At 40.2% G+C, this 25,371-nt stretch overlaps 1 protein-coding gene across 2 annotated transcripts in view; it reads right to left on the bottom strand.

Moving 5' to 3' along the window:
• The window catches only part of PDZRN4 (PDZ domain containing ring finger 4), a 253,740-nt gene that overhangs the window by 76,604 nt on the left and 151,765 nt on the right, over positions 1–25,371 (bottom strand). For both annotated transcript variants that reach the window (XM_077472343.1, XM_077472344.1), the window contains exons 2-3: positions 6,512–6,765; positions 5,539–5,641 (exon numbers count right to left, since the gene is read on the bottom strand). In XM_077472343.1, the coding sequence (XP_077328469.1) occupies positions 5,539–5,641; positions 6,512–6,765 (357 nt within the window). The remainder of the gene's footprint in view (positions 1–5,538; positions 5,642–6,511; positions 6,766–25,371) is intronic.

Genomic DNA, 25,371 nt, shown 5'->3' with positions numbered 1-25,371 from the left:
AGTTCTGCAACAGCTGGAGGTCCGCTAATTGCATATCCCTGGTATACTGCTTACAATGAGAACCAGTATAAATGGGGGGGGGGGGGGGGGGGTGTGCAAGTATAAGCATGAGTGCTCGAATTGTTCTGGACCCCACCCTTTGATCAGGTGTTTCAAAAAGGAATTCCAATATTCAAAGCTCCCAGAGGGATATTTATGCAAAAAGCTCACACCCCAGTGAAACTAGCAAGTATGCAGCAATGGTTGGACATATATCCAGACTTTGAGACAGCCAAGTTCCTAATTGAAGGTCAGTGGATACTTACACACACATTGTTAAAGAGATGTTAATTAAGGAAGGTAGGATAGCGGATCCATTTGATTCCCCTCCTTTCTCACCGTTTAGGATATTGCCCTTAGGCATCATACCCCAAAAAAAAAAAAAAAGAACCAAATACCTTTCGCCTAATCCACCATTTGTCATTCCCAAAAAGTAGCTTGTTAAATGATGAACTAGATGCCATCAGTATCATATTGCACGTTTGAAGAGGCTATTCAGCAAATTAGGAAGTTTGGGAAAGGTGCGTTGCTTGCGAAAGCAGACATAAAGGTGGCTTTCAGGCTGCTACCAATTGGCAGTAGCTTTCAACTCCTTGGGTATGTATTTTGAGGGCAAATACTACTTAGATATGTGCCTCCCTATGGGATGTGCCATATCTTGTGCATATTTTGTAAAATTTGCAACCTTTCTCCAATGGGTTGTGGCTTTTCAATCTGGCTACCAAGGTATATTACATTACCTGGACGACTTTTTATTCATTGGTCCAGCGCAATTTCCTGTCTGTTATTTTATGTTACATCTGTTTAGTGCGGTAGTGCATCATTTCAGTATCCCACTAGCTAGCGAGAAAACTGTTTTTCCTTCCTCAATTATAGAATACCTAGGTGTCAAGATTGACACTGTTAATCTGATATTTTAGCTACCTGAATCTGAAATCTTTAAGATTAAAGCTTTAATTTCAGTGTTGATTAGGCATAAAAAAGTGTTATTAAAAGAACTCCAATCTTTATTAGGCCTTCTGGCATTCGCGACAAGGATTATGGCAGTTGGCAGAATCTTCTCGCGGCGCTTGTACTTGGCCATGTCAGGAATGAAATCACCATTTTCCCACATCAGATTGACAGTTGACCTCAAGGAGTTGACCTCAAGGAGGACCTGTCAGTTTGGTTTAAATCCTTTCATATATACAACGGCAGATCATTTTTTCAGGAACAATTTGTGTCCTCATCCGACCTTGAGCTATATACAGATGCTGCAGGCTCATATGAATTCGCAGCTATTTGGAAGACTCACTGGTGCTGTGGTGAGTAGCCTGTGAGTTGGGAGACGAATAAAGTCACCAAAAGCATAGTAGTGTGGGAGCTTTTCCCTTTAGTGGTTGCGATAGAAATATGGGGTTAGCTATTTGCAAATAAAAGAATCCTGATTAATTCGGATAATAAAGGGGTCATATATGCTGTGAATTGTTTGTCAGCCAAATCTATACAAGTGGTCAAATTACTAAGATACTTAGTGTTTCTTTGTCTTAAATTTAATATTTGGTTAAAGGCCAGGCACGTCCCAGGGAAGGAGAATCAAATTGCGGATGCATTATCTCGATTTCAGGTATACCGATTTCGCCAACTCCTGCAGAATGCGGACAAGGAAGGTAATGTGTGTCCAGAAAAATCTGTGGAGCCTAATTTAGAGGTTCTTACAAATGCGATAAGACACTCTGTGGCAGAAAATACAACCGCATGGTATAGGCGGTGTAATTTTGCTATGGAAATGGATATACAATTTGAGTCACATTTCCAAAATCATGGCGGGTTTATCTTTTTTCTTCAAATTAACAAAATTACGGCTATATTATTTAATACTGCGTTTGTACTAGCCTTTTTTGGGGCTCTCAGAATATCTGAGTTGCTGCCAAAAAACAAAAAAGAGAGAGAGGGGAATTTTTTTTTTTTTTTTGATTGATGCTGATGGGTCCCCTCTTACTCAGTATCAATTCAATTACATATTAAAGGCTTGCTTGAGAAAATTGAATTTGCATGAATTTAAGTTTACTTCTCAATCTTTCAGGATCGGGGCAGCTACGGAAGCTGCTAGGATGGGATTGGATGATGCAATAATCAAACGGTTGGGGAGATGGGAATCTCAACGTTTTCAGATTTATGCCAGACCTGATCTTTTTCTTTAAATTCTAGGTAATAGAAGATATGTTTGGATCCTGAGCCACTCTTTTGTATACTGGGCTAATAAAAGAGCCAAGAAACGTTGCTATATGTCCAATTTGTCTATGGATCCTGGAGAAATTTCATAAATTTTCAGAATTTTCTGGAAAGTAATTAGAGGTCTTCAATGGGCTAATTTATTTCTTTATTTCTTTATTTATTTGTATGTCTCTAGATTGATTGAGTCATGGCCAGTTCCAGATGCATTAACAGTACATAGTTACATAGTTACATAGTTAGTAAGGTTGAATAAAGACATCAGTCCATCCAGTTCAACCTGAGTGAGTGTCTACAATTGTCCCTATCCCTTTACATTGCACACTCACATTGGTCCCTACCCTCAAGGAGCCACAATCCAAGATCCCCAGTTGTATACTAGGGCCAATTTTAGACAGAAGCCAATTAACCTACCTGCATGTCTTTGGAGTACACCTAGGGGGAAATGATGTGGGGAAAGTTAAAACTCTGGACCTCATGTCGTTGTTTAGACGTGACCTAATTAAGGTTAAGTTATCTTTTCCGAATACCAGAATTATCTTTTCAGAGATAATCCCTCGGCTAGTATGGCTCCAAGAAGCTCATTTAAAAAAAAAAGAGAAAATTAGGAAGAGATTGAACAGGTTTATGGAAAAATGTATGCTGCGCATTTGGTTAAAAGATTTTGGTATGCTCGAGTCCTTTAAGACTGAGCTGTTTTGAAGTTGATCGTTTGCAATATAAGAATTTTATGATGCAATAAAATTATCTGAATATGGTTATTATTTATGTGCATTGGAGATTTCTCATATAGACACATTGAGTTAGATGGTGGTTTCCCTGGATTATATAGAGCAGATGGAGTTCATCTGTCCGATATAGGTTTAGATATATTTAATGTAGGATTGAAAAACTGCATTGAATTGGCTGTGGTTGTGGGGTAGGCCGGGCTTGAAATTCTCAAACCCGGCATGTGGGGACTTTGGTTAAAAGATTTATGTATGCTCGAGTCCTTTAAGACTGAGCTGTTTTGAAGTTGATTGTTTGAAATTTTTATGATGCAATAAAATCAGAATATGGTTATTATTTATTTATTGATTTGAATATACCAAAAGTGTCGGGCTCAAAGCCTTAAGCCCAACTAGTTCATGGGAATGCAGGCTGCACCTACCATCCCCGAATACCAAAACTTATATAGCCTATTTAAATAATAACTCAACGCACTTATTGGCAAAGAATTGGCCACTGCACTTTTGGTATATTCAAATCAATAAATAAATAATAACCATATTCTGATTTTATTGCATCATAAAAATTTCAAACAATCAACTTTATCATCCCTTTATTAATAAGAGAATAGAAGCAATAGTGTAAATATTTAGGGCTATATACAGCTTAATGTATTTGGGTTAATGTCACTTTAAGAGAATGGCAAATTAGGCTGGGGGCGGGGTTAAGGCTCACAAGGCTATTGGTGATATCCCAAATGGTCATGTGACCCATGGGGAATGTTCTGGAAAAGGGCTTATTATATATAGGACTCTCTCACAGGTGCACTCACAACTGTTCCCAGCTAGGTAGTGAAGGTGCAACAAGCTTCCCACCCCCCTTCCCTTGTCGCTAAGCACGTTTATGTGGTCTGTCACCCTACGTTATGTAGGGGGGACTTTGGTTAAAAGATTTATGTATGCTCGAGTTCTTTAAGACTGAGCTGTTTTGAAGTTGATCGTTTGAAATATAAGAATTTTATGATGCAATAAAATTATCAGAATATGGTTATTATTCATTTATTGATTTGAATATACCAATAAAAGTGCAGCGGCCAATTCTTTGCCAATAAGCGTGTTGCGTTATTATTTAAATAGGCTAAGTGCGTTGAGTTATTATTTAAATAGGCTATATAAGTTTTGGTATTCGGGGAGGGTAGGTGCGGCCTGCATTCCTATGACATTTGCTCTGCACTTAGCAGATGGAAGGCTCTCCAGAAACCTTGCAAAATGACTTTTATTTCTTCAATTATAAAAGGGGTTTCTTGTCACGATGAGTTTGGTGAGCATGTAGTGAAATGTTCAGAAGAAAAACAACTCATGTTAACTCACAATTTGGTGTATGGAAACATATTCTGAAAAAAATTCCAATAAGTATCTTCTTTTCCCATAGGCTAAAATATGATAACTGTTATAATTAGCTTCAAGATAATCATAATGAAACTGATATAAGGGTGTTTGGCACTGAACTTTGATAACTAAAAAAGTAAAAATCATCGAAGTCATTGGGTAATTTTCTGGTTGCCATTGCTGACAATGTATTCTGACTGTCACTATAACCCTCTTGCTTGTTTAAATTAATGACCAGAACAAGTATGCAGATAAGGAATTGTGACTTTTTGAATTTGCATAGTTGTACATAGAGGTGTTGATTTACTAAAACTGCAGAGTGCAAAAACTGGTGCAGTCTGCAAAGAAACCAATCAGCTTCCAGTTTTTATTTTTGTTGGTCAAACCTAAATTGAACAAACCTAAGTTAGAAGCTGATTGGTTTCTATGCAGAGCTGCACCAGATTTTGCACTCTTGAGTAAATCAATCCCAGAGTGTCAAAGCCTGTGGATGATTTCTTTTGGTCTGTTAAATGTTGCCTGAAAATAACTGTTTTGTATCTGTCCAGCTAAAAATAAATACCTGTTGACCATTTCAGAAATTCAGAATTGTCCTGTCCTGTCCTGTTCAGACTGCCTTTCTTATATCAAGGAGTCCAGTCAGCCTTATCCTGGACTACAGAAAATATCTGACTATGTTGTGAAGCTGATGAGGGAAACTGGGCATGGCTGACACCATTTTTTACAGTTTCCAGGTATTTTTCTGTCCTTGCAGGGCCTTTAAGTGATTAAACTTAGGAAAATGTAATGCAGAGATGTCATTTTCTATTTTGCCCTGACATACACTTTAAATAAGCCATTATGTGTTTTTTGACTTTACACTTAATGATCTTTTTTATTCTGTAAAAGTGTATTTCATCATTAGAACCCAAATAAACAAACTTTGGAAATTATACTAGTCACGCCGCTATCCATAATTACTGCAAAACCGATCAACAAAAGAGGCTTTAGGTATTGAAACCCAAGACTATAAGAAGACCATTATAAAAAATGGCAAAGGCAATTTTGTTTGTTTTGACACAAAGCAGATATACACTGGGCGCTTCGTGATTAGACACAGCAAATAAAACATGTAAACATAATTATTAATGAGATCTCTTAAGCCAGCAGAGAAATGTGAACCATCAGCCATAATGAAAAATGATCTCACCTCGTACTCAAAGTCTTCAGTTCTATCACCATCACCAGGCAGGCTGGAAAGATACTCATTACCTTCATAAAATTCATGCTCCATTGGATGAAGAGAATGGCAGCTATATGGGGAAAAATTGGTGCAAGAAGGCCAGATGAGACAATGTTCTTCTTTTTAATTAAAATATGACAAACTTATCTGCGGCTTTCTCATTTCAAGAGGTTAGGATGGGTTGCTAATCTAAAGAAACACTGAACAAAAAGATATGTTTCTTTTCATTTACTGCACACTTAGAGTAGTCATTTTCATAGCTTAAATTGGATTCCAGGCAATGATCTGTGCACCAAATCAAAAGAAATACAGCAGTACATTCATAACAAAGGGCTGGCAGTGTTCCGCAGCTGCAGGATTCCAATCTGTCTTTTTGAAACTCAGCCTGTCTGCTAATGAAGCCATGTCCACATTTTATATTCGGGAAATAGTGGACACAATAACTTCAATAAATACAGAAGTACACTTTGCAATAAATTGAAAATACTTTCTTGTACAATGAGTGGAAGTAAATGGCTTGATGTGGTGCTTGCATTCTCAATTCTTTTACAAGTTTGTGTTATCTGTCTAATCTCTACATGGTGTCCAGGAGGCAAAGATTGATTAGCAAAAGAATATCATCTTTCTTTTCATTTTCAAGATAGATTTTAGGAACATGGGATGTGTCATATACCCTTCAACATGGCTCTATTGATGGGGAAAAAGCTGCATGAAGTCAAATAAGATTAAGTGCAGACGAAACCAAGATGTTGGCTGTATTGTGTGGCCACATGTAGCTGTTAGTGCTTATTAGACTTTAAGAAGAAAAAGTTCAAAGATGCTATTAACAGAGTAAGGATCAAGGTTCTTAGTATTTTATTCATTATGTTTTTTACCACATTGGGTAAAAACTTTAACTAGGTCTTGACTAAAAATATTTTACACCAAAAAAAAAACATACCTGTCTGAAAGAAGAAAAGGACAAACATCAGGAACTGGTGGAGTAGATGGTCTGAGTTTGGCTTGAGCCATGATATGCTCAAATGTGATGTCTGTTTGGGTGCTCACATTCACAAGGTGTGCTTCCTGTGAACTTCCATGCCCTCTGTTATGGGGTGCTCTTCTTAAAACTTGGACGACTATTGGCTCTTTAGCATTACGAAAGGCTTGGACTGCTTCTTCATGAGTTGCTTTTGAAAGATCTTTCCCATTAACCTGTATAAAATACAGAATTTATAACATTAAAAGTGAGATTTTTAATATACAGACAAAATCAAATTTAAGTTAATTTACTATGATGTCATTTTCATTCTAGAATGTGTTAATTCAAAGCAGAACTTAAGTCAGAAATTGCTCACCCCCTGCACCAGTGATGTAACATGTGTGCTCCCTCACCAGAGCTGACATATTTTCTCAGGTGCCAAGTTTTCAGCTGTCTTGATTGGATAGAGGAATATGACTTAACTCCTGGGCATGTGCACAAAAGTTAATTCAATCCGGCATCAAGTTGTGCCAAGAATGTAAACTAAACTGTGCATGTGTAGCTCAGTGTACATTCCAAGAAGATTGATAAGCTTGTGAAGAAAGGGCGCACTCTGAAGATGTCACATTTTTCAAAGTATTTATTGAAATGAAAATGTTCAGCATCCAAATTCCTGCCTAAAAGACCTATCCCTGTAAGGTTTTTCACCCATCTGGGCTTAATGGTAGAAGGCTGAGGGGGCAGGTCTCTCAGATGTCCATGATCGTAGACATTCGAAAATGAAAGGAATGAAGCCCAGATCTTCTTTCTTTGTCTTGATTCAAATGTACATGTTAAAAGGAACAAAGTACAACCAATTTGGGCTTCACTGCCCTTTGGAACTTGAGAAAGAACAGTGATGTCCAAAATGATCATTCTTTGTTCCATGTGACATGTACATTTGAAAAAAGACAAATCAAGAAGATCTGTGCAACATCCCTTTCATTTTTGGACATATATATATATATGTACTAGATATACAGATATATATATATATATATATATATATATATATATATATATATATATATATATATATATATATATATATATATATATATATATATATATATATATATATATATATACCCCACCTAACCGCACATGGTCTCTGCTGCAGCCAGCATGGAAATCCAGGGTTGGTGGCTGGCATTGGTCTAATAAGTGATAGGTGCATCACCCTACAAACACACTGTCACCTTGCTCTAAATAGGCAAAAGAGACTGTTCCTAGCCTACAGAGTGTCAAATTATCATTTTTTTTTATAATACAATTTGGTTTTTATGTTTGCAAACAAACTCTTTGTCTCCATGTTCCATTTTATCTGGGCTTTATTCACTACAAGCAGATACTTCAGCTGCAATTGCCAAAATCTAAAGTTCATGTATTACAGGCAGTTTTGAATTTATAATTTTGTATTACTATTTTTGTAATTGCAGCCAGTTTTGAATTTACAGTGAATTGAATTCTTATGTGTGTTTTCTTTTGAAAAAAAAATAGATGTCTGTAAAGAGACATTTCCCTTTTGAAATTGTATATTAATAAATTAGATTCATGTGAATTTTCTAAGTGATGTTTTGCCTAAAACTGCTATTTTTTTGCACAAAATGCTTTTTTCCTTAGAAAGAGTTAGCCAGTTTCTTGAGTTAAACATTTCCAGTTCCCAAATTAAATGATCAAGTAACTTTAAAGCACAGGCAGGGGTTTGCACAGGCTGGGATTGCATTGGCAACTATCATCTTGGATAAAGTATTCATATTGGATTATGTATTGCACTTCCACTCAGCACTTCAGCGATTGCACAAAGCGAAAATACACAACAGACTTCTGCAGAACAGTAAAAAGACTACAAGTGACCTGATTCTCCAAACGTTTTCATCTCTCATTCAGGCTTCCTCTCAATTTCACCAATCTGTATCATGCGCTCCCTACTTTTCCTTCTCACAGTTGCATCCTCTCTCCTTAAATTCTCACTCCTTCACCCACCTTTTCCATGCCACAGCTTATATATATATATATATATATATATATATATATATATATATATATATATATATATATATATATATATATATATATATATCACCCTCACTCCTGTCTTCACCTTATTACTGCACTCATCAGCTCCTGCTAATTCTGAACCCATATACCTATAAAACCTGCAGACCACTGGGATGTGTCCCTCCACATAAGTCACACTCCCATATCACCTCTCTCACCCTTCTGCTTCTCCTAACTTCTGGAGATATTTCCCCAAATCCTGGACCATTATCATTTACCTTCAGCCAACATATCCGGCACACCCCATCCTCTGATAGCAGCCGCAATCAACACAATCTAATTTCTATTCCTCTTCAGCCTCGAGCCAGCCTCCCCTTCTCCTGTGCCCTTTGGAATGCCCACTCTGTTTGTAACAAACTCACCACCGTCCATGACCTATTTATCACTAACTCCCTTAACCTACTTGCAATTACTGAGACCTGGTTTCAAGAATCTGACCTTCCTTCTCCTGCTTCTCTCTCCTATGGTGGCCTCCTGTGGACTCACTCTCCCAGGCCCTGTGGACAGAAAGGAGGTGGTGTTGGAATCCTCCTATCCCCTCAAAGTACTTTTCGAGTTCTTCATCCACCCCCTCTCTGTCCCTCTCTTCATCTGAAGCTCACTGTATTTGTTTTTCTGCAGTTTCACTGAGAATTTCTGTGATCTATTGCCCCCCTGGAACGGTATCAAACTTCCTTGACGATTTCTCAGCCTGGCTACCCTACTTTCTCTCCTCTGAAATTCCAAAAATCATTCTTGGTGACTTCAACAACCCTGTTAATCTTAACACTCCTTCTACTTCTAAGCTGCTGAGCCTAACCTCCTCTTTTGACCTAAAACAATGGACACGCGCTTCTACTCACTCTGTTGGCAACTGCCTTGACCTCATATTCTCCTACCTATGCACTCCGCACACCCTCTCCAATATTCCTTTTCCTCTATCTGATCACCACCTTATTAGTTTCACTCTCTCCTTGTCTGACTCCTCCTTGCCTTCCAACTACAAAACTATTACCCGTAGAAACCTTCGCCATATTAACCCTTCTCTTCTTTTTTTTCTGCTACAGATTGTCTCTATGACAAAATCTCATCCTTGTCCTGCCCCAACTTGGCTACTTCTGTCTACAACAGTTCACTGTCATCCACCCTGGATACCTTTGCCACCCTCAGTACGCACAGAATCAGGCCCCGACCGCTATAACCCTGGCACACAGACAATACCAGAAGCCTCAAAAAAAGTAAACGTGCTCTTAAGCGTCTGTGGTGTAAGACTAAGTCACAGCAAGATTTCAGGCAATATAAATCTGCCCTCCAAAAATACCATTCCTGCCTGCACACTACCAAACAGACCTACTCTCATTAAAACCCTCTCACACAGTGCCCAATGAACTCTTTTCTACCTTTACCACTCTATTTCATCCTCCATTACACCCACCCACTAACTTACTCACTGCCCAGGAGATTGCTAATCACTTCAAAAATAACATGGAGACAATTTGTCTTGAGAGCTCTGCTCTACAGACATCGCCCCCACTTTACACTCCTTGTCCTCCTGCACAATCAATACTTCCCTCTTTTAACCCAGCTACTACAGAGGAAGTCACAAATTTTTTTTCTAATGCCCACCTAACCTCCTGCCCCCTGGGCCCTGTTCCTTCTCAAATACTACGGTCCCCATCTGACTCAATCCTACACTCCTTAACTTATATCTTCAACCTCTCACTCTCTGCTGGCATCTTCCCCAACCCTCTAAAACATGCGCTAGTCACTCCCATACAAAAAAAGGCCTCAGACCCCACCAATCTTAACAACTTAAGACCCATCTCTTTACTCCCTTTTGCCTCCAAACTCCTTGAATGTTTAGTCTACAACCGACTGAGCGACCACCTCATTGAGAATAACCTTCTTGATATAGTACCCTTCAGTCTGGATTTCGCCCACAGCACTCCACAGAAACTGCCCTCCTAAAACTCACAAACAACTTACTAACAGCCAAAACCAACGGTCATTATTCCACACTCTTACTCTTGGACCTTTCTGCTGCCTTTGATACAGTCAACCACCCCCTCCTCCTCAAAAAACTCAATTTGCTTGGTCTCCATGGCTGCACTCTCCATTGGTTTAAATCCTACCTATCTCATTGCACCTTCAGTGTCACTTACAACTCCACTTCCTCTTCTCCAACTCCCCTTTCCGTCGGGGTCCCCCAAGGTTCTGTCCTTGGACCTCTACTATTCTTGATCTACACATCCTCCCTGGGTCAGCTGATAGACTCCCATGGCACATTTATTAGTCCGTCCCCACATGCCAGGGTGCTAGGGGTAACATTAGACTCTGAACTGTCCTTTCAGGCCCACATACAATCCCTGTCCAAATCATGCCACCTTAGCCTCCGCAACATTTCCAGAATACGCCCCTTTTTAACTAATGACACTATCAAGCTTCTAATTCACTCCCTGGTCATCTCTCGCCTTGACTACTGCAACTCCCTCCTCATTGGATTACCTTTACATAAACTATCCCCCCTTCAGTCCATAATGAATGCCGCTGCCAGACTCATCTACCTTACCAGCCATTCAGTGTCATCCACCCCTCTCTGCCAATCCCTCCACTAGCTTCTACTCACCCAACAAATACAATTCAAAGTACTAACAATAATTTACAAAGCCATCCATAACTCTGCCCCTAGTTACATCACTAACCTAGTTCCAAAATACCAACCAAGCTGCTCTCTTCAGTCTTTCCAAGACCCCCTGCTCTATAGCTCCCTTGTCACCTCCTCCCATGCTCGCCTCCAGGTTTTCTCCAGAGCTTCTCCCATCCTTTGGAACTCCCTACTCCAATCTGTCTGACTGTCCCCTAATCTATCCATCTTTAGGAGATCCCTGAAACCCTTCTCTTCAAAGAAGCCTATCCTGCTTCTAACTAACACTGTTTTACTTCCTCCATCAGCTCATCCCTCCACAACTACTACCTTTTGTATCATTTGACCCTTCCTTTTTAGATTGTAGGCTCTAACGAGCAGGGCCCTCTGTTTCCTCTTGTTCCAAACTGTAATGTAACTGTAATATCTGCCCTCATGTTGTAAAGTGTTGCGCAAACCGTTGACGCTATATAAAACCTGTATAATAATAAAAAATAAAAAAAGCGAACATGGGTTTAATTAGAGATTTTCAATTTAGAGGAGGTGGCTTTGCTAAGTGGAATGAATAAGTAAAATTAAAGGTGTAAGCAAAGGCAAAACTTTTTTTGTTTTTGTTTAAGATAGAATGAAAAGGGATTACAACACCTTGTAAGCTTTTATTGCTGTCTGTGCCCATATTAGGGCGATTCACCCTCTCTATTTGTACTCTTTACCATTATTGTCGAGAATGAAAGTAAGCGAAAATCCCACATTTTGGGTTTCAGTAATAGAGGGGAAATCTTCCAATGGGGATGCTAGTTCTGATGACCTTTATGACGATTCCCTCACTTGCAAATGAAGAAAAATACACTTGTTTCTATATTTTGTTGAAGAACATAGTGTATCTAAAACAGCATCATGAAATTTGAAAATAAAATTCTGCAGAAGCGACAGTCGCCATTAAGCTCAGGATTGATAGGCTTTTCCTCATGTCAGGACTGCTTTTCTACCCATGTAAGTGAATAGGAATGCAAAAGCAGCTTGAAGCAGGTTGATGTGACTTAGAAGAAGGTCAAATGTAGGTTAGAATGAGGTCAACTGAAAAATAAATGTATCCATCAAGATAACGCTGAAAGATCTAGGAATGCCTTTAATTGATTTCAAATGCAAGCTGAATACACCTGAGAATAAGCTGTTTTGGCCATCCACACAAGCATAAACCCATATACACAGGCCCTTAAATTCAATACATTTAAATAATATGGCATGTGCTAGAAAAAATCCACTAAAACCCAATGATTGAGGAGGGCATTTAGGATCAAAGAAGTAGCCAGGTTTAGTGTAACTCTGAAGGAACTGCAGAGATTCACAAATGGGATGAAAAATCTATACACTGTTAAGCAGTGTTTTTATAGAATTATGATACACGGAAAGCCAGTGCTTAAAAAATCTTTTGAGTTTGATAAAACATATGTGAAAACACATGAAACAATGATGTGACCAACATTTTACCTTTTGGTTTTAGCACCAATCACTAGGACCCTGAGAACAGTATCAAAGGTGAAGCATTGTGGTAGAATAATAGTGGGGAGGGTTGTTTTTGTTCGAGCATGGGAAACTGGTTAGGACTGAGAACAAGCAAGATGGAGCTAAATGCAGGGCAGTTCTAGAGGAAAATCTGTTTGTCTGCAAAATAACTGTGACTGGGCTATAGTTTCTCATTCCAGCAAGGCAGTTACCCTAAACACATGAGTACACCCCTCGCATCTTTGTAAGAATTTTATTATATCTGACAACACTGAAGAAATTACACTTTGCTACAATGTAAAGTAGTGAATGCACAGCTTGTATAACAATGTAAATTTGCTGTCCCCTCAAAATAACTCAACACACAGCCATTAATGTCTAAACCGCTGGCAACAAAAGTGAGTACATTCTTAAAGTGATTGTAAAGGCTTTTTTTTTTTTTCCTAAAAAAACAAACAAACATGTAATACTTACCTGCTCTGTTGCAGTGGATTTGCACAAAGCAGCCCGGATCCTCCTCTTTTCAGGTCCCTCTTCTGTTATCCTGGCCCCTCCCTCCTGCTCAATGCCCCCACAGAAAGCAGCTTGCTATGGGGCACCTGAGCTGAGTCACAGCATCCTGTGTCCAGCCCGACCCCTCTCTCCCTTGATTGGCTAGATGACTTTGATTGACAGCAGAGACAGCCAATGGCACCCTTGTTGCATCTCAGCTAATCAGGAAGGAGAATCTGACAGTTGAGACACTTGTGGACATCACTGGATAGAGAGGGACCTTAGGAAAGTGTTAGGGGGGCTGAGCACAGAAGGCTTTTTATTTAATGAATAGAATGCTTTAAGATAAAAAACCTTCTGCCTTTACAATGCCTTCAAGTGAAAATGTCCAAATTGGGCCCAAAGAGTAAATATTTTGCGTGGCCACCATTATCTACCAGCACCGCCTTAACCCTCTTGGACATGGAGTTCACCAGAGCTTCACAGGCTACTACCAGAGTCCTCTTCCTCTCCTCCTTGTTGACATCATGGAGTTGGTGGATGTTAGAGACATTGCGCTCCTCCAGCTTCCGTTTGAGGATGCCCAACAGATGCTCAATAAGGTTTAGGTCTGGAGACATGCTTGGCTTGTTCATCACTTTTACCCCCAGCTCCTTTGGCAAGGCAGTGGTCGCCTTGGAGCTGTGTTTGGGGTCGTTATCATGTTGGAATATGGCCCTCCAGCCCAATCTCCGAAGGAAGGGGATCATGCTCTGTTCAGTATGTCACAGTACATGTTGGAATTCATGGTTCCCTCAATGAACTGTATTTCCCCAGTGCCGGCACCACCATGATTGACTTGACATACACTTGACCCCATCTAAACCAAATAAGTTAATCTTGGTCTAATCAGACCACAGGACATGGTGCCAGTGATCCATTTCCTTAGCCTGCTTGTCTTCAGCAAACCATTTGAGAGCTTTCTTGTGTATCATCTTTAAAAGAGACTTCCTTCTGGGACGACAGCCATGCATATCAATTTGATGCATTGTGTAGCGTATGGTCTGAGCACTGACAGGCTGACCCCTTACCCCTTCAACCTCTGCAGCAATGCTGGCACTGGCAGCACTCATACATCTATTTCTAAAAGACAACCTCTGAATATGATGCTGAGCTAATGCACTTCTTTGGTCGACCATGGCGAGACCTGTCCTGTTAAACCGTTGTATGGTTTTGGCCACCATGCTACAGCTCAGTTTCACGGTCTTGGCAAACTTCTTATAGCCTAGGCCATCTTTATGTAAAGCAACAATTCTTTTTTTCAGATCCTCAGAGAGTTCTTTACCATGGGGTGCCATGTTGAACTTCCAGTGACCAGTATGAGAGAGTGAGAGCGATAACACCAAATTTAACAAACCTGCTCCCCATTCACACCTGAAACCTTGTAACACTAATGAGTCACATGATATAGGGGAAAGAAAATGGCTAATTAGGCCCAATTTCGACATTTTTACTTAGGGGTGTACTCATTTTTGTTGCCAGCGGTTTAGACATTAACCTCCCTCGCGGTATGATTCATTCTGGTTTTAGGTGCTGAAAGCAGTACAATTATTTTGCATGGAAATTTGGCGTTTTATATTGTAGTCCTGTAATCCTTAGGAATAACTCTCTTAAATCTGTTCAAACCAGAGTCTAGCAGACATCCCGGGTATGATAAAGTTTATAATATAATAAATAATAATAAAAATTATTCAATAATGTAATCAAATCCAAAAACACAGAAATTTGCTCATTTGCAGAATTGTCGCTGTCATTAGATTTAGTGTTTGATGACGAATTTCCCCACAAATTACTATCGCTCAATTCTGCAAGTGATTCTAATTTATTATCGCTGTTTTCTAGTTGGTCTAAAATCTCTTTTGACATAAAGGGACACTTTTTGGTTGCTATGGACAATCTCCAAATTCCAGGCAGAAAAAACAGTATTTATAATATAAAAGTTCATGCAGGGCACTGGACAGACCACTAGGGACAAAGGGGTGTGTACTTTTTTTTATACAGTACTGTAATCTGTAAGATTACAGTACTGTGTGTGTTTTGTGTATTTTAACTTTTTTGAATTTGGCTCCGATCTCCGCTCCCGTGCGCCATAACGTCGCAGGGAATGGAGCTCGGCGGCACTCGGGCACTGTGTGAATCGAGCGGAGGACAGCTCGCACACACAGCGGGGAGGACATCGCTGGATCCAGGGGACAAGGTAAGTAACCTCTCCCTGTATCCAGCGATGCGATCCCGAGTCTGGCTCGGGGTTACCGCTTATGATACTAAAATCCCAACCCGAGCCAGGCTCGGGATTACCGCCAGGGAGGTTAAAGGCTGTGTGTTGAGGTACTTTGAGGGGACAGAAAATGTACACTGTTATACAAGCTGTACACTCACTACTTTACATTGTAGCAAAGTGTCATTTCTTCAGTGTTGTCACATGAAAAGATATAATAAAATACTTACAAAAATGTGAGGGGTGTACTCACTTTTGTGAGATACTGTATATTAGTGATTTAAAACCAGAAACCCAAATAACCCAGTCAAAGCCCAAACATAAAGGCAACTGGGAATTTGTACTAAGTCTTTATTATTTTTGTTTCTGATCCAACCTGGCTAATTTGGTCACTTACCAAAAAGAAACTGAAAAAATACAGAAATCAAATGTGCTAAAATGGGTAGAGTTCACCGCAAAAGACTCACAGCTATTACTAAAGCCAAAGTACCAATTAGTTACTGTAGGTAAATAATTATGCAACCAACAATGGCCTGCTTTAAAAAACTTTAGGCTTACAATAAAACTATGTTACACCTAAAAACTGTTAAGTAAGTTATGTAAAACCAACAATAAAATGGCAAATCAAATCTATATTAAGGTGATATTACACAAAAAAGCAAACATTTATTATATTGCAGCTTGCCAATTCTTAGCTGTGCTGGCTGCACTATTTTTCTTTTTTTAGGCTTTTTTTCCTTTATTTTCACCAGATGATCTGGCCAGTAAGTCTGTTGTTTTTCAACAGAACAAACTCTCCTTGCAAATGTATTAGTTAAGTGTTGAGACAAACCATTTACCATTGACGGGGTGCTTACAATTATCAGCTTTTATTTATTCATGCAAAAAAAACTTTATCCCAAAAGAAAATAAAAAGAAAAAAACTGTAAAGCCCCATTCACACTATACGATTTTCTGCTGATTTTGTTTTCAGATTTACTGAAACCATGCAGTGCAAGGGCCTGCCTGATTGCATGCAAATTGAAACTCCTAAGGTTTGACCTCATATTATATGGCTTTGGTAAATCTGAAGGAAAAAATCAGCAGAAAATCTTATAGTGTGTACGGGGCTTTACTGTATTTGCTTGTGTAACTCCAGTGTGAGCTGGCGTTCAGCTTCAATTTGTTAGTGTATCTAAATCTGGTAGTCCATCTAACACTACTCTCCCCCCAGACTGACAATGCATCTGTCCAAAAGATCCCCTGTGCTCCTTCATCCAGAGTGGAGGCACTCTAATACAGAAGGTGTGTTACTGGCAGATTACCAGGTGAAAACAGAGGGAGTATATCCAATTTTTGGCTTTGGGTTTATTACCGCTTTAATTTCAGGCCATAACATACTCAGAAAGTGTAAGAGCAACAAATACTTATGAACATCATTATACAGTATATAATAATTTCAGAGCATTTCATAACATCAACTGATGAAAAAGACATATGATCAGGGGCGGACTGACCATTTGGCCACTCAGGCACTGCCCGAGTGCCCCAGGCCACTGGGGCCCATCAGGGTTGCCAGCCTCAGTAAGGGACAGTATATAAAAATCTTCTTTTTTTTTTTTTTACATCTGTCTCTGCAATGTCCCTCACCGACATCCTTTTGGTCTAAAAATCCTGAGATTATAGCTGTCCCACCTCTCCATTACCTTCTCAGCCAATAGAAACATGTCTGTGTATACTGTGCGTACATGTTTGTGTATACTGTGTGTATACTGTGTGATTGTAGACTGTGCGTGTGTATACTGTGCGGCCCCATAATCTCTGATTGCCTGGGGGCCCCATAATCTCCTATTGCCCGCGGGCCCCATGAGTTGTCAGTCCGCCCCTGCATATGATCTTGTCCTTTTGTTATAATACTGCTTTGTTAGGATACCCAAACCACCTAAACGTTCTGCTATTCATACAGCTTTATACTATACATGAACAAATTCAATACCTTTCTCATAAATATGCCTTCTTTTTGGTAACACGTTTAACTTTTTGACCTTTAAACAGATCAGCCTTGTACATTCTGTATCTGATACAAGCAGTTATGACACTGGTAGAAGTTCGCCAACATACTGCCAGTTAGCAGTAAAGGTCAAGAGTGCATAAATCACACTTTATACTATTAAAATGGCCTTAATTGCATGTAACCTAAAGCCATCTGTCTGTGATAGTTAGAGAGTAAAGACTGTCACTGCTGCATATTATGATTATAGATGAGCAAATTCAGTGAATCTTTGGTTTAACGTAATAGATATATTTGAAGATTTATTTTGCAAGAAATTATGCAATTCAAGAATTCTTACCGTCCTGATTCATGAATCACATACTGAAGATTTTCAAGGTAATAACGTTACGCAATTCATGCATTCCCCGATATTCTCTCAAAAATATAATCAACATCTTCTGATTGAAATGATATTACATACAATGTGCACTAGTGAAGAGTTCGAGTTAACTAGCCATTCACCCAGCAGCAGGTTCATTCTTTTTTATTAATCGATCTCAGGTGTCTGCAGTAGAGTTTTCATATAAGGGTTGTTTTTTTTCATAATGACTCCTTCTCTTTAAGTAAGCTCTATTTGGAATGAAATGCAATATGGAATTGTCTGTATCATAAAGGGTTTGAATAAATTGAATAAATTGAACTTTATTTGGTGAGTGGCTTTCTTTGGAACACATGGAGACAGGACAGGTGCCTCCACCATTTCCGAGAGCTAAAGTGTCAAGCTTGCATGTTCTTTTCTTAATCATCAGATGGGAGGTCAATCAGTCACAACTCAAATAATACTGATGAAGCCATGTGATATGTGATGTAATGCATGGGAGTGGAAACCAGGTGACATCACTTCCTGTCCGGACCTGAAGTCGGCCATATTACACCTTACATGTGATTAGGAGTCTGCGACTCCCTCAGTACCTTGATACGTCGCTTTGAGGCCTGCTGAGAGGATCCGAGTGGATTTGAAGATCACGTGACATCCGAACGATTGGGTCGTTTTTCGGCATCCTGTATCGAGACGTCTATGTGATTTGTGATCGAATCTGCGCAGTTCAACCTCCCTTAACAGGGGGTCACTGGGGATCTGGTAAGCCTCAATTTATTAGTGATCATAGAGGTGAAGGGTCCACGTGGTCAAGTATTATTATTATTTTTGAACAAACAAGATTAGCTACCTTTGCTTCATATTCACATGGGACATTATTTATATTATTTTGCTGCATCAATTTATTTATGATCATTTGGATTCACAGTTCGTTTTTGATTCTATTGGACACTTGAGTTTCAAAAGCATCTTATATTATTGTTTTTTCACAATATTTGTATATTTGACTTCACAGTTTTTTTTGTTTTACATTTATTAGGCTACATTCATATTTAGTGGCCAAGCGCTGCACTTTATTTCTTTTGAAAACCATACTAATGAAACGAAAATCAGACGTTGAGTTCACATCCGACAAAAACGTTATAGTCTGCACATCCAGCTTTCGTCTGATGAAAAAGTGAAATCGGCTGTCGAAAGCACCGTACTAACAGTAAGATTTGCGGACGATCGGTCGTTGTAACACAATTGACGTCTGAAAATCAAAGCGTGTGTAGGGGCCTTAAGTTCGTAGAGTGTGAATCGGCCAGTGACCGCTGGGAGCCAACTCCTTGAGTTGGAGAATTAGTGATAAGTAGTACCTACAGCGGAGGATTGTACATTGTTTCCCAGTTAAAGAATAAGGCTACACTTTACAAAAACTATTCTATATTATCTGTCACCTGCTCAAAGCTGTTAGGTCAAATAACCTAATAAAAATGTCACAGTTCTAAAAGAATGATTGGCAATATGCAAACCAACTGATCTTCAAAACCAGATGCCTAGACCAGTGATGGTGAACCTTGGCACCCCAGATATTTTGGAACTACATTTCCCATGATGCTCAACTACAATGCAGAGTGCATGAACATCATGGGAAATGTAGTTCTAAAACATAGGGGGCCTAAGGTTCGCAATTACTGGCCTAGAGTAATTTGTTGTCTGTACACAGAGAGTCCATGGAAATTCTGCTGTATCTGTGGTCAGCACCGCAATTTCATCCTTATAACTGGTGCATCTAAAACAAAAAAATCTTCTGGTGTATTGGATCAAAACTTTTTTATTGTTTTCATTCTTAACTATGACAAATTACAAAAAAGTGGAACTTCCGCTCATCTGATTCCTCCCCCCCATGGTGCCACAATTGGCACTTTTCAGGGGGGTGCAGATACCTATATTATACAGGTATCTGCACCCACTTCTGGGAATAGACTCCCGCGGGAGTCATGCCCCTTCCCGCACTCCCCCCGCTGTCTCCTGGGAAACACGCAGGTCCCAGGAGATAGCGGGGACCACTTATGACGCGCAGCGCAACTCGCGCATGCGCAGTAGGGAACTGGGAAGTGAAGCCGCAACGCTTCACTTCCTGATTCCCTCAATGAGAATGGCGGCGGCAGCAGCCGAGAACCGAGCGATTGCACGGCTTCGGCTGCCGACATCACTGGACCCTGGGACAGGTAAGTGTCCATTTATTAAAAGTCAGCAGCTGCAGTATTTGTAGCTGCTGGCTTTTAATAATTTTGGACTCCCTCTTTAAGCATGGAGATAGGCATAAACAGAAATTACATTTGTTTTTTCTATTCATCTACACATCTATGTCTGCAACAACTATAGAACTTTGTAAGCTGTAATGCCGTCCAAACACTTGGCAATTTTATTGTCAAATCTGTTTTCTGTTTTATTTTTTTTGTACGTTTTTCAACAGCTCATAGTTGGAAGAACTTTTCACCCAAAAGGTTTAAATAATTTCTCAATTTCGTGTGATTAAAATTATAATAGAAAAAAATTGAAAATCTCCTTTTGAATTGTATTGTAATGGTATTGAATTTTACCACCATTTTTAATTTTTGAGTGCTGAACTTGTGAGGGTGGATGGCAGATTTCTGTGAATAAGGCTGGGTTCACACTGCTGCGGTGACGAGATCGGATGTGATTCGCACCGCACTGCAGTGCAAATCACATCCGATCTCTGTGCGATGCGAGTTCAGCCATACAGATAGTATGGCTGAATTCGCATCACATCTGGCCAAAACTCGCACAGGACTCTTTTTTTGGTCCTCAGCAGAATCGGATTGCATGGGTGTTCACACCATGCGATCCGATTCCTGTCCAAGTTTGCAGATCGCACTGCGATATGTGAACTGATCTGGGGGTGTCATTAACTTTTCACTGACACTCCCAGCAGTTCGCATAGGGCAGTGTGAACTGCCGCTGGGAGGCATGCGATGCGGGAACCCGCAGTAGATTCGCAGCGTTCCCGCATCGCAGCAGTGTGAACCCAGCCTAAAAGATGATTAGCATCTCTAATTCTGTCAATTGTATGGCTAGCATAAGTTGAACTGATGTGGGGATATGTCATATAATTAATTTAGACAGAAATTTCCTTAGCATGATGAAACAAAGCAGTTCTGGGAATTAGTTTGAACTAGTACAGTTAAAGGGCAATTTTCATCAAAAGGGAATGAGGCCATGATTTCATAATAATTCTCTTGGACTGAAAAGTTGCCCTTTCATTAAGAAAGACAATTAACCACTTCCCGACTGGCACATGACGATGTACGTCGGCAGAATGGCACGGGCAGGCAAATTGGCGTACAGGTACCATTTGTAATTGCCACCCTGCCATCACGTGCGTGCCACCGGCGGCACACACACGCGTGCCGGTCAGGACCCCCGTGAGTCGGTCGCGGATACCAGCGATCGTCGCACGGGGAGGCTGAACGGGGAGATGCTGATGTAAACAGCATCTCCCCGTTCTGCCTAGCAACAAGTAACACTGATCTCTGCTCCCTGTGATTGGAGCAGAGATCAGTGTTCAGTAACACACAGCCAAGCCCCCCACAGTTAGTAACACATCCCTAGGACACACTTAACCCCTACACTGCCACCCCCTGGTTAACCCCTTCACTGCCAGTGTCATTTACACAGGAATCAGTGCATTTGTATAGCACTGATTGCTGTATAAATGACAATGGTCAAAAATTATTAATAAAAATGCCATATAACTATCCCCTATTTTGTAAACGCTATAAATTTTGCGCAAACCAATCAATAATCGCTTATTGCGATTTTTTTTTACCAAAAATATGTAGAAGAATACAAGAATATATTGGCCTAAACTGAGGAAAAAAAAAAGTTTTTTAAATATTTTTGGGGGATATTTATTATAGCAAAAAGTAAAAAATAATGCGTTTTTTTTTTTCAAAATTGTCGCTCTATTTTTTGTTTATAGCGCAAAAAAATAAAAACTGCAGGGGTGATCAAATACCACCAAAAGAAAGCTCTATTTGTGGGAAAAATAAGGATGTCAATTTTGTTTTAGGTGCCACGACACATGACCGCTCAATTGTCAGTTAAAGCGGCGCAGTGCCGAATTGCAAAAAGTGGTCTGGTCTTAAGCCAGCAAAATGGTCCGGTCTGAAAGTGGTTATATCAGTTCCTTTTATTGCTACTACATTGCTTATGTAGACATGGAAACAATTATTATTATTTTTATTTTTTTTACTTCTTACATCATACTTATGAAGATCTACAGGGAAACATATTATGAAGGTATTTTATCATATTTGTGTTTTATTGTATTTATTTGTGTTTTATTCAACATGTAGAACTGTATGGCACTAGGGTTGGCAATAGAGTGTAGCATACTAAAGGCTCATTTAGACTTGCATTTTGGGACATTAAAAAGCAGTCAAACTATGCTTTTAGTACCTCCAACTGCCCCCACTGCATTAGACAGTTCATCCAACCCCTGTACTAATGCATTTGTTATTTTGCAAAGCCAGCCAAAGTAGGAGTTTTGAGAAAAACCTTTGTTGGTTTGGGCACACAGCTAAAAACACAGGCCAGTTTTTTTTTCATCCTCCCAGGACCTCTCTGTCCGATGAACTGCATACATTGTAGTTAAGAATCTGTCCCAGACTATGACTATACAATAAATACAATAAACAGAACAATTGGTGTATATTGTGCTGACATAACAAATAGCAGCCAGCACAACACTAAGAAAAGTGTAAACCAAGGAATATACGAAAAATAAAATTTTGTGCAGCGCTCAGAAATTCATAATGATACAAATTCATATATACAATCTAATATATAATGTGAAATGACCACAAAATTAAATAAAAACTGTTAAAAGTGATGTGAAATTCACACCCAAACTAAAGTCTTTGTTCCATTATATAGAGGTTTTTAAAGCGCGAATACAACAGTCCATAGATAAACAGTGAACAGTGACTATACAATAAAGTAGAAGCAATATGCTGATGAATAATGAGGAGTAAATAGATACGAAAACGATTCAAATCTGCATTTTTCATGATTCTCCTGCATAAATGCATGTGCATTTGGGCAATCTGCAGAAAAACATAAAATTATCATTACCTGACTTAAAAAATGATGTGATTCTCCATATATTAGATTGGACTGAATATAAGCATTTAGGAGAATTAAAGTGTAGTCATGTAGCGAATTTCCAAATTCAGTCATACCATTGATCTGGGGTATCTGCTGCTCTGTCTGTGATAAACCTCTTGATGTTAGATAAGCAATGCTGTGCATTAGAGCCTAACTGAATTAAAGAGCTCCCTGTCCCAGTCTGAGTCCTTCTGTACAGGGGATTACAGGCGGCGGATATCAAGACAGATTCAAATACTTATGCCAGCTGTCTGTAACAAAAATTATTTATTTTGTATTGATCAATAACTGGATTATATCTTCCTGTGGTTCACTTTTAATTCATGTTTTACTTTCCCTATGTTTACCTGCAGCAAACACAAACATGCTTCATGCAGCAGGTAAGTGCACAGATGGGCACACATTGCCATATGGGAAAAAATGTACCTTTAAGTCAAACTGAAGCTCCGGTTTTTAGGAATATATTGCAGTCAGCAAATATGCATATGTGATAATAAATATATATGCGCCAATAAATATACAACGTAGTTTTACATAGTAAGTGCTGCAAGAAGAGCTAAAATAGCCAGTGCTCCAATGAACAATGCAGCACCCTGTGTCTCCAGTGCTCCCACATACAATGCAGCGCCCTGTGTCTCCAGTGCTCCCACGCACGATACAGTGCCCTGTGTCTCCAGTGCTCCCACGCACGATACAGTGCCCTGTATCTCCAGTGCTCCCACGCATGATGCAGTGCTCTGTGTCTCCAGTGCCGCCACGTACCATGCAGCACCCTGTATCTCCAGTGCTCCCACGTACAATGCAGCGCCCTGTATCTCCAGTGCTCCCACATACAATGCAGCACCCTGTGTCTCCAGTGCTCCAACGCACGATGCAGCGCCCTGTGTCTCCAGTGCTTCCACACACGATGCAGCGCCCTGTGTCTCCAGTGATCCCATGCACGATGCAGTGCCCCGTGTCTCCAGTGCTCCCATGTACAATGCAGAGCCCTGTGTCTCCAGTGCTCCCACGCATGATGCAGCTCCCTGTGTCTCCAGTGCTCCCACGCACGATACAGCGCCCTGTGTCTCCAGTACTCCCACGTACAATGCAGCGCCCTGTGTCTCCAGTGCTCCCATGTACAATGCAGCGCCCTGTGTCTCCAGTGCTCCCACGCATGATGCAGCGCCCTGTGTCTCCAGTGCTCCCATGCACGATACAGTGCCCTGTGTCTCCAGTGCTCCCATGTACAATGCAGCACCCTGTGTCTCCAGTGCTCCCATGCACGATGCAGCTCCCTGTGTCTCCAGTGGTCCCACACTCCTCCTGCACAGTACTCCAATCAACAACTCTCGTGCTTCCGGGGCAGGGAGAATTTTGGATATTATAGACCTGAGCTGCTGCATTGGGTGTAAGACAGGTGATCCAGTTCTCTGGCCTACTGCTAGAACAGGATATTTTAACCCTTGCTGCAACACTTAGTATTTAAAAAAAAAAGCACAGAAAGAAGAACATATTTTTTACTTTATATGTAGTTTGACTGCATTAGAGTAATAAATATGAAGTCTTTAACTGGGCTTTACAAATGAGGATTAGTCTTAGAGCCTGTTTAGATTTTGGCAGTACTGCAATAAAATACTGTATCAACTACACCGGGGGTCAGCAACCTGTAGATCGCGATCTACCAGTAGATGGCTGACAGGTGACTGGTAGATCTCGGTCTGGGCTTGCATTCCAGAGCATCAAACAGAGTGCAATGCATAGGAATTACTTGTAAATTTGGAGCTGTAGTAGGGAGCCAGAGCCACATAAGCCGATGCCTCCTCTGTAGTTCTGGTTCCTGTCCCATGTGGAGTGATACCACTGCCGAATGCAACTAAGTGCAGCAGACACTGCTGCTCCTCTGAAAAGTGATCTGAGTCTGTGTTGACAGGTGGTGAAGAGGCGATATGTTGCCTCCTCACCACCTGATTTAAAACCATGATTGCCATGCAATGCACACGCTTGCGACACGGTAATATGGCAATTAAATCAGGTCTGAGGAGGCGACAGTGGGCCCGGTGATGTTTGACTTCTCCCATGTTGTTCAGGTAGATCTCTTTAAGCTTGCCTACCCCTGAACTTCACTATATTACCAAACATATTGGGACGTCTGCCTTTACACGCACATTAATTGCACCCCAGTCTTAGTCCGTAGGATTCAATATTGAGTTGACCCATCCTTTGCAGCTATAACAGCTTCATCTCTTCTGGGAAGGCAGAAAACCTTTGGGATGAATTAGAGCAGAGACTGCGAGCCAGGCTTTCCCGTCCAACATCAGTGCCTGATTTCACAAATGCACTTCTGAAAAATTGG

Source organism: Lithobates pipiens, unplaced genomic scaffold (assembly GCF_037356315.1).
Source record: "Lithobates pipiens isolate NorthernLeopardFrog02 unplaced genomic scaffold, aLitPip1_a1.2 Scaffold_8, whole genome shotgun sequence".
In the NCBI taxonomy this organism is placed as follows: domain Eukaryota; kingdom Metazoa; phylum Chordata; class Amphibia; order Anura; family Ranidae; genus Lithobates; species Lithobates pipiens.
Note: the sequence above shows the minus strand (reverse complement) of the source record. Positions and strands in the feature narration are given on the sequence as shown.